Below are 18,904 nucleotides of genomic sequence, written 5' to 3'. Positions count from 1 at the left end.
AATTGTTGTGCATCAGCCTGTAACATCATGAACCACAGGGCTTTAAAATTAATCTTGCCAGCACTAAACTTTCATTCCTATGAAATGTTCAGCTTGGCTCAATTTGCAAGAGAATAAAATCTATTAAAGGGTGACAAGTAGCAAATGCAGTTTCACTCTTCTGATGCTGAATCTTTTTTTCCCCCTGTAGATTTTTTTAACGACTTGGATGCATTGATGGGACCTATCACCTTGCACAGCAGTATGGAGCATTTAGTTCAGTACACTCAACAAGGACTTCACTGGGTGCGGAATAGTGCTCACTTGTCATAATGACTGTGTGCCATTCACATGGACAGTATACCTTTCATGGATAATTCAGTTATTCTGGACACTGTGCTACAGATACAGTCAACCACAGCATTGATCCAAACAAAGGTGACTCTTTCTTCAATACTGAGTAAAATTTTTCTGGGTGTAGACGTGTATGTGTACATATGTACAATATACGATGTGTCTTCAGAATGAATTGTTCTGTATCGCTCTCCAAACATTTTCATACACTAGAAATACTAAAAAGAACTGATCTTAATGCACAAAGCATACCCTTTCTATTCTTGTACTGAAAAACTCAGACACCAAAATCTCATGGGTTGATTAAACCAAGTGCAATAAGCACAGATCCCTATTCAGGAAAGCTCTCAATAGATTCCTAACTTTAAGCTTGCACTGAAATCCTATTGACTTCAGCAGAGCATAAATAAGGGCTTTCCTGAACTGGAATGAGTGAGGGCAAATCATAGACATGGAGAAGTTATACTGCGAGCATGGACACATCACAGCAGCTTCAATATTAATGTGTCATTTCTCTGTTACTTCTCCACTGGGGCACACAGCGGAGTTGTGTAGCTTGCATTAAGTTGGAGAAAGATGGCATTCTTTCATGTGCAATAAGTTTCAACAAATTGCATGCATTTCTTTATCTCCTGTCTTTTTAAATAACTTTACCTCTTGTTCAGATCCTCACCAACAGTATAACCTACAGGATCAAACAAAAAGCGTGAAAACAGATACACTGACAGCAAAAGCTTTGAAGAGATGGTGGAAAATTGCATTCTGTTACTGACAGTAAACAGATAAATGAAAAAATATGGCAAACTGCAATCCACTTAGTAAAGAAAATGTGTTAATTTAGCTGCATACACTCAGAGAGACAGAGAGATATCTATAACAGTTGTTGGCTTTGCATGGGAAGGCTTCATCCCACAGATATTTACTTTCATACCTTTCTTCATCTAGCAGAAGCTTGCAGCATTTTCTTCTAGGCTGTATGAGAGCATTACATGCCATTTCCTTTATCTGGGAAGCTGAGTTTGCTGCTCGTCAGGCTAAGAACTGTTTCCTATCATAATCCTCTCACTCTTCATGCATAATCCTCAGCTAGGCTTTAATGTTTCTTGATTTATGGGATGTTTTCAGTTCCTGTTGACAGGCTGTGTTTTTCATGCCAGAATTAATCCCACAATAATTGGAGTTTAATTTGGGTCAGCTGAGGTCAAGGCCAGTTCATCTCAATTGTGCTTTCATTCTGTGCATTTTTGTTCATTTTCAGTGGTTTTCACAGATTTTGTTTTCTGTACTTTAAAAAAATAAATTCTGTAAATTAAAAAAAATATCTATTTTTTGCAATCGGATTTGCAGCCTTTACTCAGCTGAGCAGCTCTGGTGACTTTCAATGGTCTGTTCTTGCCCAAGTCACTGGTTGGACCCTTTGATTGTTGTTTCCTAATCTAATTTACTTACATATTAAGGAAATGTGAGTAGAAAAGACTCTCTCAATAGAAGATACAATTGATTGCTGGCTGACTGGTCTTTGCTGCCTTTTTTTTTTCCTCCATTTTTGCAGAGCTGCATTTTGAGAAAAAAAGTACCAAACCCTGCAGCACATTTTCTGAGCTAAACGTCTTTGGTAACAGGCTGGCTGTACCTTGTGGTAAAGAGCAGGCTTGAGAGCACATTGAGCCCCGTGTACCTTAACTCCAGCTACTGCTCAGGCTTGGAGCACTCACCCCATTCTTTGAAGCAGCTCAGCAGGTAGCTACTAGGAATTGCTCTGCCCCAAGCCAGGCTGGGCTGATATTTATGTGTCCACTGGTGCTCAGATACTTCCCCCTAACTGAAGTACTGAGCTCAGGCTGTGGCCACCTCTTAGCACAGATTTGAGTGTTACACTGTCTGGCTTTTAAGAGCGAACATGGTCCTGCCTTTAAATAACAAAACAAACATCCCCCAAGTCCTGTCACTCTGAACTCTGGCTGTTACCCACCCCAGAAAGAACACAATTCGTTTGGTCACAACTATCATGGAGAACTTGATCGGTGCCTTTCAGTTTATCACTTGCCTGATCTCCAGCTGTGGAAGTCTGTAGGGATTTCCTACACTAGCAGCAACAAATTCCATCAGCTGCTTCGATACCATATGAAGGTACTTTGGGATCTCTCCTCAGATCAGGAAAGTGAAATTCCAGTTAGATTAACTTCTGTTTTCTTTGACGGTGCCTATGATGTTTATCTTCAGATAAGTCTGGGGGGTTGGGAGCCCTTACTGCTATTTAATGTTGGGAAATTTTAGAAGTGACATATATTACTTGCCTTAAATGGAGTTTAGTTTTATTGCACATGTGGCATTTGAGTTGCAAATATGGAACTTTGAAGCATGTTTATTTTACTAAGATTGGGATATTTTTCTTAAATCACAATGAACTCTTTGTATGGATGCAATATATCAAGAAACTTCAGAGAAATGCAAGAATTAATGCTGTCCTGTTGTAACATTTCCAAGTACTAAGGATGTCTTGTAGATGATTGTTTTTTCTTGTACATTGCTCTTACATTGAATTATTCCAGCTAAAATGTCCATTGCTTCCACAGAAAAACACAGTGGGTTTTAGTTTTTGTGCTGGCATCATCTGTGTTGTCTGATGAGCACACTGAGCCTTAACTTCTGGTGGTATATATAACAGGATGTAATAGCAGCCATTTAAACCAACTAGACATGCAAATGGATTAGAAGTTTTGGCCTCCTCTCCATAGGGTATCCTGCAGCTATACTATTTTGGTGACGTTATTTAGAACACTCTTTTGGGCAAACTACTTTCTGTATATGGTTGCTGCCATTTATATGACCGAATGTAGCATGGTGACATGGAATACTTAATTTCATCTTTTTACAGCCTGGTCTAGAGAAGTGCATGTGGCTTTTAGGTCTGGTCCAGTTAAGCATATGCTCTGTCTTAAGAAGCTGAATAGTCTTAGGCACTTCACCATGAGTCAAAAGTGTTCTGTGTGTCCTAGATGTGACCAGAGGTGACTATCATTCTCTGGACTTCCATGAAAGACAATGGCTTATTCAAATCTGTTGTAGAAGCCCAGGAATACACAGGCTTCTTTACACCATAGTAATGTTCAGGTTCATTCTGGGAAAGTAAGAAGTCATTCTGTACAAATCCAAAAGGACTATGCCTAAAGGGAGAGGTTCGCTTACAAACAGAAGCAAACAGAAGTGCTGGTAAAGCAATGGGAATGGATTCAAAGGAACCATGTATTGCAAGTGGATGCAACAAATACAGAGCAGCCTATAGCATCCTCACAGACAGCAAGACCATACCGACCCCTTGGCCCTAATCATTTATAGTATACCATGACTGACAGCTAAGAACAAAGCATATGTAGAGGTTCAAGTGCAGACAAAAGCCAAGCATAGTACTCCCTGTCACATGGCAGGATACACCCACCCCTTGTATGCCTATTTTTTTAATCCAAATATCACAGGGCTCCAAAGCAAGAGATTATAGTGAACAGATGACCTTAGGTAAAGGAGATTAAGAAGATCAAGCCCTAAGTGTAGATACAAACACATATGTATATACTGTAAATCTAAATAGTGATAAAAGTCACTCAGCATGAAGGATATTACTAGTGCCTACCGCTGGTCATCAAGTACTCATCACTGAGGAGCCATATCACCTCAGAAGTGCAGTAGCTGTTATTGAAATAATTTGTGTGGCTAATTGATTTATAAGAAATGCACCTTTGTGACTGTGCCACAGTATCTCTTTTATAATACAAATATTCAACCATTTTCCATGGCTACCGATTCAAATCTACATCACTGAAATGTCCGGATATCTTTTTTTCCCTAGGTGAGGACATATTTACTTAGACCTGGCTAATCTGTGCTTAGTTTATCTACCCAAGAGATTTTAGTAGTCACCAGCCTTAATGCATGTACAGTATATTCTATTCACTGACTTAGCTGTAGGTTTTAATCCAAATGAAATTGGAATTTGTGAAATTACTTGCGTTAATGGCATCTGCCTCAGATACCCTGCAGATGTGACATTAAATGATTCATGATTTTAAGCAGGAAAGGTTGAATTTTATGTAAATAACAGTAAATCAATCCCTTGATCTTTTTACAAGATGATTATTTAAAAAAAATTAAAAGATTGACAAAGCAATAGGTTTTTTAACTCTCCTAAATTTTCTGGAGGGTCATAGGTTCATGGTAAAAGCTATATTAAGAACATCTCCTTCTGCGACATGCCTTGCCTTTATATAATCCTCTTAATGCTAAATACGTCAGAAAAAGATGTTTCTTTTTCACAGCAATAGCAACGTTTCCCTCCCCCATTCAGGGAGACTCCTCAAACTAAAGAATAAATCTCCTGGCACAATAGAAATACAAACAATGCCTGAAGAATATGGACTTGTTAAGATAACAATAGAAGTTTGTCTGGCGCAGACCTAACATGCCTTTCATTTGGTATCTTTTTGTTAGCATTTACATCACATATTTGAACTCATTGTGTTTGAAACTAGAGAATTAGTCTGATTTTCATGTCTTAAAAAGGCCTTGTAGGTCTGATCATGACCATAATTATAATTGCTACACTAGCTTATGTGCTGTGCATCAGCGGCTGGAAAGGCATGTAACCGTAGATAATTTTGTCAGAATGCATTCAGAAAAGCATTTGGATGATCTTATATCTAGTCTGTCTTGGAAACTGGAGAACAATGTCTCTCATCCTGTACTGTTAGCATGAAAATTTGGCTACTTCACTGCTTCTCATAAAGCTGTCATTTGCCTTCAAGAAATCAAAGGCTCCATTTCCCACATTACAGAAACATAACAGCAGAGTGGCCCTGCTGTAAATTGTTCTTAAGGTTAATTAACAATCAGGGAAAGGCAGTTCAGGCCCTGATTGTTCTTACCTTACTAAAGCTCCATAGAGGCAAACCACTAAGATTTGGAGCATCCAAGCCTCCGTTGTTCTTCCAGAAGACTATTGTTTTCCTCAGCGATGCAGGTGGCATTCAGCTAGGGCTGTTTATTCAAGTAATTCCTCTGCCTCCACTTGCTGTCTGGTTCTATTGCTCCTGGTAGCCTGCAAGTATGCCTGCACTTTTAGGGGTGTTTCCTACTCCAGCAGCCTAAGCTACCTTTCAAATAGAGCGCTGGAGCATGGAGCAAGTAATCCACAGGTTGCATAAAGGTCCTCGCTTTCCCCTACAAAACCAGCAGCAAATACAGCAAGGCTCTCTCTTTTCTTTGGTCTCTGTAGGTCGAATCCTAGTCTCACCCCTGCTGCCCTTTTAGAAGGGTCCAAGGAAAACAACAGAATGATGAAAAAATGGGGATTTCCTCTGTCCCAAGGCACATATTCCTTTTGGGGAGTACATACATTAAACAGCATGGATCATGAGGCACTCAGGTTTTATGTTTCTCATATGAACTAACACAGGGATACTTAACACTTATCTGCCTCATAAGGCTTCAGAAGAATTAATTAATGTTTGCAAATCACTTTGTATCCTCAGAAGGGAAGTGCTGCAGAAGAGCTATGGGAAAAACTGCTAAGTACACTGGATGAATTTCACTCCTGAGTCCAGAGCTACAAGACCTTCAAAATCCTTAAACACCATGTAAGCTCTTATTGTAAGCACCAGAGTATATAAAACTTGTGCTTAGCACTAAGGAGAGTCACAGCCTAGGTGAAATTGCCATTCCCAGAGAATAGCTTTGATCCTGGGAGAGAGCAAGAATCACTGTAGTATATGGGACAAACAGCATAGGTTAACCAGGTGCTGTGTAGCCATCCTACAGATGATAGCTACACAGCACTTCAATCCTTTTATGTCTTTGAGCCACTTTGTATTTCTGTGAAAGAAATTTGCTTCCCCCGTTGTACCAAGTGTGTTTCTCATAACAGCCTCAGAAGTATTCAAATCATTTGTTATTCCACATCCAGTTTCAAATAACTTTAAATCAATGGATTTAATTTTCGTTTAGAATGGTACATCGCAAAGATGACCAGTCGCTTAATGAAACTAAGAAAATGTCTCTCTCATAGCAAAATATGTGTCTAAGTGTGATGCATGTTACCAGTAACTGAGTTGGGAAGTCAGTATGTTGGGAACACAGTGTTCAGGGAGTTACCTTCCCAAATCACACCACCATTAGTCAGCATCCCTGGTCAAACTCCCAGCTCTGTTCTAACACCTTACCTCTAGAAGTCAATAGAGCACCAAGGACTGACCACAAGTCAAATCAAAATGTTTCTACTGCTGTTCATGTTATTCTGGCAATACTAACAAATCCTTCTTTCCTTAGCACTAGTTTCCCTTTTCTCCACTTGGCATTCTTAGGTACGGAATTCCCACCCTTATAATCTGTATTGATATTGAGGCTTCGCCCGACCCCAGTGCAGGACCTTGCACTTAGCCTTGTTGATCTTCTTGAGGTTCACTTGGGTCCTTTCCTCAAGTCTTTCTGGACATCAAGGCCCTTCGGCAGTTTGCCTTCATCCACAACAAATAAGTCCATCTTCCATTTGCTAAGGTGCAGTATGGGAAGATGGGGACTTCTGGCTTTCCTCAGCAAATAACACATAGCTAACAAGTGTCATAATCAATGCAGTAATTAATTTTTTATCTCCTCAGCCTTTCATTTTGCCTTCCTAGTCCCACAGCCAGCTCTTCCTGCAATTTTAGATATTTTATTCCTCAAGAAGGCCTCCATCTCCCAGCCTGTGCTTGTGACATACAGGAGGTATTAAAGCTGAAATTCCTCACTGGAAACGAGATGGAGGGCAGTGCAGAGCTTCTCTGAGCAGCTCAGGATCTTTTAGGTTTTCTTCTCGTTTCCACCCCACCTGTGGGACTGGCATCCACCTTCTCCCATTAGTCCTAGCAATAGAGTTCAGTTCCCTCCGCAGAAGAGACAGTCAGTGCTGACGACTCCATCCACAACTTCCACCCGAGCTCTTCTCTGCATTGGAAGGCAGATGGGAGAGACCAGCAATGTGGGGAGTGAAAGCCTTTAGCGCTGGTAACTCAGCTGGAGGGGTTACAGCAGCATTTCCTGGCCCAGCACCATTCCCTGACATTGTGTTGCTGATCTGCCTGAATGAGCATTGCTGCTCTGCGGCCCTGCAGTAGGACCAGCAGGAACTGATGGTCTCACACCTGTGCAAGGACTTTCTTTAAGCCATTGAGGACACACAGTCAGCCTCATAACAATTCACTGGGGATAAAGAGCAAGGGAAGGTAGAATGGGAGAGTCAAAAATGTCCTGATTTAAACACAGAAGTTGAGATTCACCTCATCTTGTACTGTACATAATAAGCACAATGAATCACACCCTGGAAGTGCTTGTTTCTGTGTACTGTCTACAAAGAGAATTTAGGTGATGAGCTCAGATATAGAGCTCATTATTAATAGAGAGATCCTATCCCAGGTTTACAGTCATACCAGTTGCTAGCCAGGGTACCTGCTGAAATTGGTAAACACCTTAGGATGCACTGATGTAGGATGGGAAGGGGGCTGAGATCACATTGGGAGGGAGCAGATATGCAGGAAAATAGGTATGCAGTTAAGCACACTTATTTCTGAGATGTTTAAGTATACATTTCAGACTTGGACCACCTCTTGCTCACTCCCTAATTCACTGGGCCCAAATGCAAATAAGTACATAGTTCCTCAAGGACGTGCACCTTTCTTCTAGTAAGATTGCTGAAATATCAAGACAATATATTTTACAGAGTACTAAACACTCACAGGCACTTTTTCTGTATGTTGTCTGGTAGTAGAGCTGGCTTCCTTTAAATAGAAGAAGCAGTTTTTCTGTACATGGCAAAGGAGATGAGCTTGGCTGGGAGCCCAGTTTATGCCAATATTACTCTTTTTTATGGAAATTCAACAGCATTTTTCAATTCATTATGTGAAGTGGCAATTTTATCCACGATGAACAGCCTGTAGGCCACCCAGGGCCACCTGAAGCTCATGGCCTGCCTGCAGACCGGCAGTCCCATAGCAGCTCCTAGGGCTGGCCTAGGCAGCATCCTTGGCTGTCGGTGGAGGCAGGATGAGCAGTGTTGTGTTGAGAGCTTCAGAGCAGCCAGATCAAGGTGTGCTTGTGGAACCAGTGGTAGTGTGTCTCTTTCTGTGGGCAGCAACAGGAGAGGCAGGAGCCAAGGCAAAGGAGCCAGGTGGTGTGAGAGCTGCTCTGCAGGCAGACCAAGTCTAGCCCTGGTCCTTCTGTGCAGGGATATCACTCCTTGCTGACCATGGCAGGTGGAGATGATAGGTGTAACAAATCATGGCTGCACACACACACACACACCTACCACTTACGGCCTGTATTCCTGGGCATATTATTAATGGAAACCTGGACCACATTGCAGTAGGCATCCTTACAGAGATGGAGTTATCAACACGCAGAAGCAAAACCAAACCACGCTGCAGATGGGTGAGGGAAACAAACAGGTGAGGAAGACAGCACAGGGTGGCCAAAATAACCATATGCTTTAATTTGTCATTACTTCTCCAGCCAGTTGCAATAATAGCAGTAGTCCTGGTTCCCTCCCTATTTCCCATGCTATGCATAGGACCAGGGGCTAAAAAGGCAGTGCAGTGGTCCCAGTGTGGGGCTACCGACTGTGCTGCGGCTGGGTGTGTTGGCAGTGCAGATAGCGCACAGTGAGACACTTGCATGTTGCAACTCTTCCCCACCTCCCATCTTCAAGCAGCAAACTTCTAAACAAGGGTTCCTGTCCAGATGAGGTACACAAAGATCAGCTTATGACCAGAATTATTTTTGTAACAAACCGCAGAGATTCATTTCCATGTTTCATTTATAGCAAGAAACATCAGCAGGTTTTCTGTTGAATTATTCGAGTCAGGATGTGTTTCTTTGCAGCTCATAAAGTACTGCTCATGTTTTCTTTCTGAGGATGCACTACCCGAGGCCTCCAGTACCCAGCCAATGCTATAGCAGTTTATCTTTCCACCAACCATAATCCCACAATACGTCCCCATATAGCAGGCAATATTGTTTACACAGGTTAATAAACAGAGTATTCTGTACAGTAATTTATGCTGTAAAGTATGTAAATAAATCACAGTAGCGGCCACAAATGCTTTAAACTGCCTTATTAGATTGGTTAGCATTTCCCCCGTTGCTCCAGAATACTTTAAATTATTTTTATCTTTTTCATTAGGTATTTTTTTAGCTACTGCATTTTGACCCAATTATTGGAAATAACTGGTCTTTACAGTAAACAGATGTCTAAAATTTAAGTAGAAATAGCAAATTCACTGCCCATCCAACTAATATAGCTCCAAGTAGGATTAAAATTAAATATGGTATACTGTTCTCTGTGTATCATAGTATATGCCAGCAGTCACATTCCACTTGTGATCAATACAAACAAGAGCTTTAGTAACTTTCACCTACTTTGTTCTTCCATTGTGAGACAAATAAGTAATAAACTACTTAACCTAAATGATCCCCGTGAGAGCCCTGGTCTTATTCCTCCCTCAGGCAAAACTCACTTTGGCTTCAGTGGGGGCTTTACCTAAGTAAAAGTACAACATAGGGACATCACAAAAATAAATACATCATGTATGAACAATACTTGTGCTTTGTAGTCATTCCTTCCCTCTTTAGTAAGAAACATAGGGTAAATGCTACATCTGTAACTCTGCTCTGTCTCACACCTTCCCTTTTGCTGTACAAGTGAAAAATTGAGATTCAAAACCAACTGTATAGGTTCCATTCACTCAAGTAAAGTAGAAACCTTTGAGGATCAGTTCCGAGTCAAACTAGAAAATACAAGGAAATCTTGCTTTTGTTTGTTTTCCTGTTAAATTATGTTACACAACTGAACAGGTTCATGAGTACAAAGGCAATGAAATTATTAATGACTTGTTTTACTGTTTGGAGATTTTGCTATGTCCACAGTTCATATAAAACTCATGTAGCACAGTTTCTGGGATGGTGAAAAATCCTACTGTAATGTAACAGAATGAGCCTTAAGGATTTGTAAGAATAAGCACTTTTATATTAAAAAGCAAATATTAATTCATCAGTAAGATTACTTTTTTAATGTGACAATAAACCATGAAATCAACGTCCTTCTGTCTCAATTACGCCTCATCTGTCTCTTTCTTAAACCTTTTTCTGAGGGAAAATGATTGCCTGGTTTTCTGTTACGGCTTTTGGGTCTGATCACAGTCACCTGTGCTCCTGACTGGGCCACCTACCCTTCTCCACACCTCCTTCACAGGTGGACTCATGTGAAACCTTCATAGAAGGAAGGAGGAAAGGCTTATTCATTAAGGCAGATGTCTTTTAACAAGGCATCAGATTTAACTGGGGTGTCTTGCACTGAACCACAGATATGAGAAGAGGCAGCTCTCTGAAGAAAGGAGAACAGAGTCACTGCTACTTTTCAGTGAGGCACAGGATGAGCACTAACAATTCCAAACTTCTATTTCGATGCAGAAGACAAGACCCTGGACCTTAAGACTGGTAATAGCTGTAAGTAGTGCCAAGAGAGCTGTGATCTCAGCAGTTGCAGAGCAGCAGTTCACAATTTTAAGGTCAGTATTATGATGAAACCACAAGAAATACAAGTACCAAGTCACCCTCCATCCTGCCCTTCCCTGTCAACACATGCACATATTGCTCACCAATTATTTCACAATACCTGCAGCTCCTTCCCACATAGGATTGCCATCTCTCAGAAGTACTTATTCCAGTACTTATTCCAAATGCTATTATGTTAACATGACCATTTTGCAAAAGGCAGCTTCTGGTGGTTCTTTTTTGCTTGATCAATACCCAGGGAGTCTGGGGCTGGATGTTCTCCTACTTCTTACCTAGGGAATCACATTTTCCCGAGCAGTATCTGACAGCCAGGGCAGGTACTGGATGAACATCTCAGGGTCAGGCCAGAAGAAATGTTCTGCGCTTTTGTGATCTCCTTACATAAACACAAACCTTTAATGGACTATAACCATTGCATATTGAAGCACACAAATGGAGAGCTTTTGCTACTGAGGGCAGGCAATGTATTTCAGGAATAAACTCTGGCTTATGACATGTCACGGTTCATGATGGGCACACACCAGACATTGCTGCTTCTCATAACTGACAGGAGTCTCCTGCTGGGACAGGAGAACAGGCAACGACTGTTCTCCCAGACACTGCCATCATCAAAGGATGGAGACAGCTTCCCCAGGCATTGCCTGCAGCAGCTAAGGAGCTGGGGCACTGCACACCAGAGGGTACCAGATGGACAGTTACGTGTAGCTGCACTTCTAAGACCACCAAGGTTCAGAGTGAGCCCACTGCTATCTCCCACACCAGTGCTGGTTCAGTCCTGCATACCACACACAGCTCCATTAACTCCTGCCAGGTTGGCCCTGCCTGCTCCAGCACTGCCTCTCTCCCTGAACACTTTAGTGGATTGCTGGAAATCCTGCAAAATATCCACACAGAATTTTACTTCATTCCTCAAAAACCTCCTCTTCTCAGAGTAATTCAAGGTCAGGAAAGAAATCAGGCACCAATTAGCTAAAGACCTGGAGGGCCCATTACAATGATCTAGTCTTACTTCCCTGGAAAACGCAGGCCATAACATTTCATAAAGGGATTCCTTTATGAAAGGCTAATAACCTGATGAAGAGAAGCCTAACCTTTAATTAAGGTGCCCAATCTTTATTTAAAGACACAGAGCAATGAAGAATTGACCACAGCTCTTGAACTGCTATTTGCTAAAAATTTTGCCCCATGGCTTCACTTTGAATGGTACCAAAGCCAACTACAAAGCCAAACAGAAAAAAAGAAAACTCAAAGCCTAAGGATGGAACATGTCTGCTGAAACAAGAGAAAGAAAATACGGTAAAACTTTGAATTTTAGGAGAGTTTCTGATTTTAATTTGAGGAAAGTATATGCAGACAGTATTATTTGCTATTCTGAAACAGAATAGGCTTTGATCTTGTTCACTAAACATGGAAGCCCACAGACCAAACACAAAAGCAAACACTGCAATAAGTACTGCTGAAATGCAGCCCCTGTCATGGTCCTTTCATACTTGCATGAAGCTTATGTTCATAAAAATGTGATTCTTACTTTTTCTTAAGAAATTCTTAAGGATATGAACTATCAGCATGTGTGGATATTTCTTAAAATGAACCCCAGGCTACTCAACTGTCTGGATAGGGATTATCAGCTTGACATCTCCTGAACTATAAGGGATTACAAATCAGTAGACATGTGATGTTACAGTGTCTTCTAGGACCATTTATGCAGCTCCTGACAGTGTGAGTTTCTACTGGTTTGATTTCCTGTAGTCATTTTTCAAACGCTATAAGAAGCTAAGGTTGCATATGTGAAGAATAAGAACTATGACTTCATAGAATGATAGAATCATAGAACAGTTTGAGTTGTAAGGCACCTTACAGGTGTCATCTGTTTTGGCAAGCAGCTGAAGACTGTCCAATCTGGACTCAGTGGATTGTTTCTGTAGCTCTCTTCATGATGCTGCATGGAGTAAAAGCTTCAAAAAGGTTTAGATGGAGCATTTATGTTATAGTCCATATAATAGAATATTTATAATAATTATATATAGGTTATAATTCTATAGAACATAGAATTTATGTTATATTACCATAACATGAATTTTGGCAAGGGAGGGATTTAAGGAACTAGGCTTAGTTCCCATTATCTAGCTTGAACTAATAGTTTCTAACTAAAACAAGCTCTGCGGCATTTTAAGTTGTTTGAGTTAAAACACTGCAGAAGTGGAGGATTTAGGGTTGAACTCAGTGAATACGGTATACACAAGAACAAAAATATTTTTTTTTCTTGTCTTAATGTTTCAGGTCACAAAACTCTTCAGCACCATCCAGACAAAGCCACAACAGGATGAAGCTATATTGTCCGTCTCCCAGCACAAGACAGAGTTAAATTGATATCCACTTCACATGCATTCATAAGGCTCCTGTGAAAGCATGAATAGGTGCTTTGAGAAGATGGAAGGCAGTTGGAACCCTGAAAGCAATCCAAAATTCACGTCTGATTGTACTTTTATTGTGCATGTGTTCTGAAAATTTTACACTAAAGAAACAGAAGTCACCCAACTGGGTTTGCTTCTTCAGCTCAGCTATTCTATTCACCTCTCTGTTTGCCTTACAAGTGCCAATTTAAGACGTGGGTCAGGCACAACTGGCTCATAACAAAGAGAGGAGATGACATTCAGATTGCACTGCATTTATTAAAGTAATAAAAAGATACCACTAACCAGTGTCTTCCTAAATTTAAGTAGTGTTGCAAATTGTTCACCATCCTAGCTGCCCTCTCTAAAATTAACTGGACAGATGCTAATACCACTACTGCTCCTTTTCGAGTAAGACTGCAGAAACAAATGTTTTGTCGTTTTCACCACAACCTCAGCACTAAATCCTCTCAGTGGCACGTTCCCATGTAATATTCTTCAGATACCTCCTGAACTTCACCCTGTCAGCTTCCAATTTACTCCCAAATGCCTTCTGATACCTAAAGGAGGCCTAAAAGAAATCTGAAGAGGGCTTTTTAAAAGGGCATGTAGTGACAGAACAAAAGGGAATGGCTTTAATCTGAAAAAAGGTAGATTTAGATCAGATATAAGGAAGAAATTCTTCACTATGTGCAAGTTATGAGGCCCTAGCACAGGCTGCCCAGAGAAGCTGTGGCTGCCCCATCCTTGGCAGTGTCCAAGGCCAGGTTGGACAGCGCTTGAAGCAACCTGGTCTAGTGGATGGTGTCCCTGCCCATGGCAGGGGGGTTAGAACTGAATGAGTTTTATGGTCCCTTCCAACCCAAGTGATTCTATTATTTATGGATTTCCAGTATTACATACTAATATGAAAGACAGTACTATAGTATGAAGTAAGCTGGGAAAAAAAAAAAAACAACAACAAAGAAATACTTGAATTCCTTTTTCTGCTTGAAGAATTTTTTCGGTTTTAGTTCTAGAAAACAAGATTCTGCAAACAGGCCTCCTATACAAAAAACACAGCCTACAGGAGCTGCATGGGAGAGACACCATTAGCTCCAAAACTCCAAGAAAGCTTTCTGCATCAAGCTGTAACAGGATGGGGAGTGGGATAATCTCTGTAACTGAGGTGCATTTGAGTAGCTGGCTCCCCTGGCAGCCCTGGAGGCCACTTTCTAATCCTACATTAATTATTTGTGACTTTCCAAGGAGCAATTAGATGAGCAAAGAAACATAGCCAGAAAACAGAGTGCCTCACTGTCAGAGTATTTAGTATATACAGGCAAACACATGCACAGTGAAGTAGCTGTGGCTATTTTGACATGAAAGGTATGAATTGGCTATGCTTGCATTATAACTCCATGTATCAACCTGGGCCGAGTAGGTTGGAAGGGATATGCCTCCTGCTAAATATCAAGGGCATATCCACCTTCATTGTGTTGCATGTGCTTTCACATCTAGGCACATCTTATAGACACACCAAGGAATTCCAGATGACCCTGCATTGCCGCCCTTCACTGCATCTTTGAGGTATTACCAGAAAACTAGACTTTAAGGGTGATCTGAATGACTACAAAGATGTAATAACAAGAAATCTTGTAGATGAGCACAGAAAAGCTCTTACCATGGAGACTGCATGGGCAGTGTGGGCAAAACATGTCAAAACTACTAATACATGAAAAGGAAGCCATGAGTAGCTTGAGGATGGCATAAAAGCAGACAGATAGCAAAAAGAAGCATTAGAAAGGCTTTCTGAAAGTAAGGGTAAGACCCCCTTGATGTGGTAGAAAAAAGGATTTGGGAAGGTGAGATAAGGTCAGGTTACTAGATAATGCAGACTTCCTGGGTAGCAAGATACCTGCCAAATGAAGTGAGACAGCATGAATGTTAGAGATGCCAGAGAGGAGCTGATTGCAGTAATTAAGGTTTGAGGTGGTGAGCTCAGCATCAACGATCTAAAAAACATTACAGACAGCTCAACGAAGACATGAGCTCAGGATACAGCTGCAATCCAAACAGCTAACAAGATGCTCAGCTACTGAGTGACACAGTGATAATACGGAACGTATTCTCCCTTTACACCAATCAGGGCTGAATTCTCCTCTGGCATACTGTCCATGACCCTCCCCAAGCTCTGACAGGTCCTGCAGAAACAAGTGCAGGTCAGAATGCAAGAATGAGAATAAGCAAGTCGGGGGTGGAGGCAGAGGCAGGGACTATCACAGGAAGAGATTGAAAGGAATAAGATTTGTTTATCTCAGAAAGGAGAAAGATAAGAAGGCACACAGTAAGATAAAATACCAAATACACTAGAGAGGAAGTATCTGACATTTCTCTTTACCTTTGTGCATAACATGAGAATAAAGGAACATTCAATGAAATAAGAGCTCGTGTATTCAATGCTGATCAAAGGAAATTCTCTTTCACATAATGTGTAATTGGACAGTGGAAGATATCACCATGGGAAGCAGTGGGGTCAAGAACTGTGCAAGATTCAAAGCAGGATTGGACAGTTATATGGATCACAGGAATATCCAGTCAGAACAATTATGCTAAACTTTGGAAGAAGTAAAATGACAGGCTTTCAGAGTTTAAGCCGGTGCCTGAGTATGGGAAAATTAAAATTAGGTTTCTACAGGGGTAGATTATACCACATCTTTTTCTGAGGTCCTCCTTGTCGTCTTTGCAAGGACTTGATGCTGGTCCCTTTAAGGCCAGATCACCAGTCTACATGAACTACACAGTTTGTATTTTCCCACTTCCGAATCAGCTCCAGGGGCACTGAAAAGCTTTGTCTAGCTGCAACAATGTCAGCAAATTCAAACCTGCATTTTCTCACTAGTGATATAGCTATGGCACCACCTGTAGTAAATCAGCACAAGGCATTTTCATCACAACACAATTTCCTTTACCATAGGGTGGCTACGACTGTGGAGCTGTAGCCATGTAGGCATGGAATGACAGAGTTTGCTACCTTCCTCCCTCCACCCCAGAGCCAAGCTCAGTCTTGCCTGCTGTTTTGCATTCCTTTTTGCAGAAAGGCCAAAGCTTAATCACAACCTAAGATTAAACTGCAGCAAATATCTCTCTGTTAGGGGGCTTGTGCATATGAACCTCCTAGTTCCTGATAATATAACCCTAGGAATTAACCTTTATTAACAGAAGTGGTTTACAGTCTTCTGTAGCCACGACACTAAATGAGACCAGGCTTTCTGTCAAGGTCCATATGATTAATCTGTAGGCTCTAAACTGTACCTACCAGGTTCAGGACCTCAGGTCTAAGCAGGAGATACAGGCTCCATTCAGATAAGCTCAGCTGCAGCAGCAGCAGTTCTGTATTTGCACCATAGCACATGTAAACTTACTTGAAATGCCTCTCTGATGCCTACACAACCAAGCACGGATTTTTCTGCATAGTTCTGGTAGGCTTAGGTGCCTGAAACGTATTTAATTACAGCTTAAATACTAACACCCCCTTTTGTAAGTACAGTTGCTTCCAGTTTTCTCTTCCTTCCCTAGCCTTGTAAATTAATCAGTTCAGCCTGTTGCTGCCCTACATTCTCATAACCAGCAGCTCAACAACTTTTCTTTGTCTTAACTAGATCTGAAGCCACCTTATTTTCATATGGAATGATCTTGAGCAGGATCAAAAGGGCAGGACAACATTTACCTTCCCCCTCCCCTTTTCTCCTCTTTGAATGCAGGTTGAGGGAACTCACATTCATTATGACTTGTGTGCAAAGGCTGGTATTTCTTTTACCAGACAGATACAGTTTAGGAACCTGCACAAACTGAAGCCAAATAAAATCAAACCCTGAAACACTGGGGTTTGCTGGTTTATCTAGGATTTTACTGTCCTGCCTGTTCCACTTGACAGTTCATGTGCTGTAATTGTACATGACTCACTTGACTGAGTTACGTGTCCCTGAAGCTGTATTCACTTTTAGGTAACTCAGTGAAGTCAGAAAGTAGCTATCTTTTTTTTTTTGTGCAGCAGTTTGTGAAGTTTCTGCTCTCTGCTCAGTACCACTTCCTTAATGTTTATAATCCCGTAGGACTACAAGTATTGTCTGGTAACTGTACAAATCATTACTGTAATTTTAGAATCTCTTTAACGTCTCTTTGACCCCTCAGAATGAGCTTCTTAACTCTGCCTCAGAACTGAATTCGTCAAAACCATTAGAGTTTAGCTGCTTTATAATGCACCTTTCTCAAAACATAACCTGCGTGAGACAGTGACCCATGCTCCATGCAGTATTCTGGAGGGGCCTAATAACCATCTTCCAGAGGACTGTATTGCCTCTTTTGTGGTGCATTATAGCTCACTATTCCATTGGTCTAGTGTCTTGTTTGCCTTTTTTATTGCAGATGTGCACTGAAGTGATGGTTTCTATGGGTTTTTTTCCATAGTAACCCCTTTCTCCCTCTGATCAGCGTGCTGGATGTAACACCCATTCCCTACATTTGCTCTTTGTTCCCAGACTAATTACTTTTCATTTTCTATACCAAGTAGCATTTGCCATCTGCTGGCTCATCAACTAAATGATCCAAACCCTTTTGAATCCGCTTGCATTGTTCCTTATTGCTTCTCTGTGCTTCCAGTTTTACTATCCAACCAGTGGAGATTTCACACACACAGAGCTCAGCTGAGGCACAGGAGTGGAGATACAGGAATCCACAGGATCTTTTCACACCCTGGGCAGAGCATCCGCCTGGATTTGCCACTTGCTGCATTCATATAGAAAAGAAGGGTTAGCTTTGGCAAAAATTAGGCTCACATATGCTTCAGGCTGCTTGAGATAAAAGATGGCTTGAAGCCCAGGCCCTGCACTGCAGGACAGTGCAAGACACCATCTTTACACCAGGGATCCCAAAGACTGCGAATGGGCTGCTGCAGCTTTCAGAGACTCCATCTGGTGTGTCCACACCAAGATACAGCACGTACTCCACTCCCCACCTCATAGCTGTCACTACTTAGTACTGGAAGGAGAGGCACATGCCACATCTCCACCTTGTCCTGCTTGTGTGCATTTTCACATGTGTGCACATGGGGAAAGGGGAAAAGGAAAGAGGAACATGGAAACAGAATGAGACTTCACCCATATAGAAGCCAGCACCACTGTAGTCCCATAGGCAAAAATATAATTTTCTCTCAGCTCAACAGTGCAATTTCTGAAAACCCAGCACAAAGAACTTGTTCTGAATCCCCTCAAGAAATGTGTGAAAGGCCAGATGTGTGTGGCAGGAGCAGGGGTCAGGTGAGGACACACACTCTTTTCCCAGCTCCAAGCACTAGAATAGCACGGGCTAAGCACTGATGCTTTTAAAGCAGGGTTTATGGGCAAGCCTTATGGTGTGCTGATGCTTGTGCCACATGGCATTCTCTTGAAACTCTTTTCTGTCTTAGTGACAGCAAACCTGACTTGCTGGTCTATTGCCTTTGCCTTATTTTGTTTGTCATCTGAGGAAGAAATTGTTTTGGATTACCCAGAGTGAGCACTCTTTTGGAGGATCTTTTCCAGTGTTCCTTTGAAAGCACTACA

At 41.4% G+C, this 18,904-nt stretch overlaps 1 protein-coding gene and 1 long non-coding RNA gene across 4 annotated transcripts in view; one reads left to right on the top strand and one right to left on the bottom strand.

The window, feature by feature from the left end:
* AFF3 (ALF transcription elongation factor 3) overlaps positions 1-459 on the top strand; it is a 318,864-nt gene extending 318,405 nt beyond the window's left edge. For all 3 annotated transcript variants that reach the window (XM_061377693.1, XM_061377692.1, XM_061377691.1), the window contains one exon: positions 191-459. In XM_061377693.1, coding sequence (XP_061233677.1) covers positions 191-312 — 122 coding nt within the window. In that variant the 3' untranslated portion in view covers positions 313-459. The remainder of the gene's footprint in view (positions 1-190) is intronic.
* LOC133225385 (uncharacterized) overlaps positions 1-18,904 on the bottom strand; it is a 30,858-nt gene that overhangs the window by 7,293 nt on the left and 4,661 nt on the right. The gene's annotated exons all lie outside the window — the stretch shown is intronic.

Source organism: Neopsephotus bourkii, unplaced genomic scaffold (assembly GCF_033783945.1).
Source record: "Neopsephotus bourkii isolate Nb327-2 ecotype Australia unplaced genomic scaffold, CSIRO-AGI_Nbou_v1 NB_1760, whole genome shotgun sequence".
In the NCBI taxonomy this organism is placed as follows: Eukaryota; Metazoa; Chordata; class Aves; order Psittaciformes; family Psittacidae; genus Neopsephotus; species Neopsephotus bourkii.
This window is presented reverse-complemented; position numbering and strand designations above follow the sequence as displayed.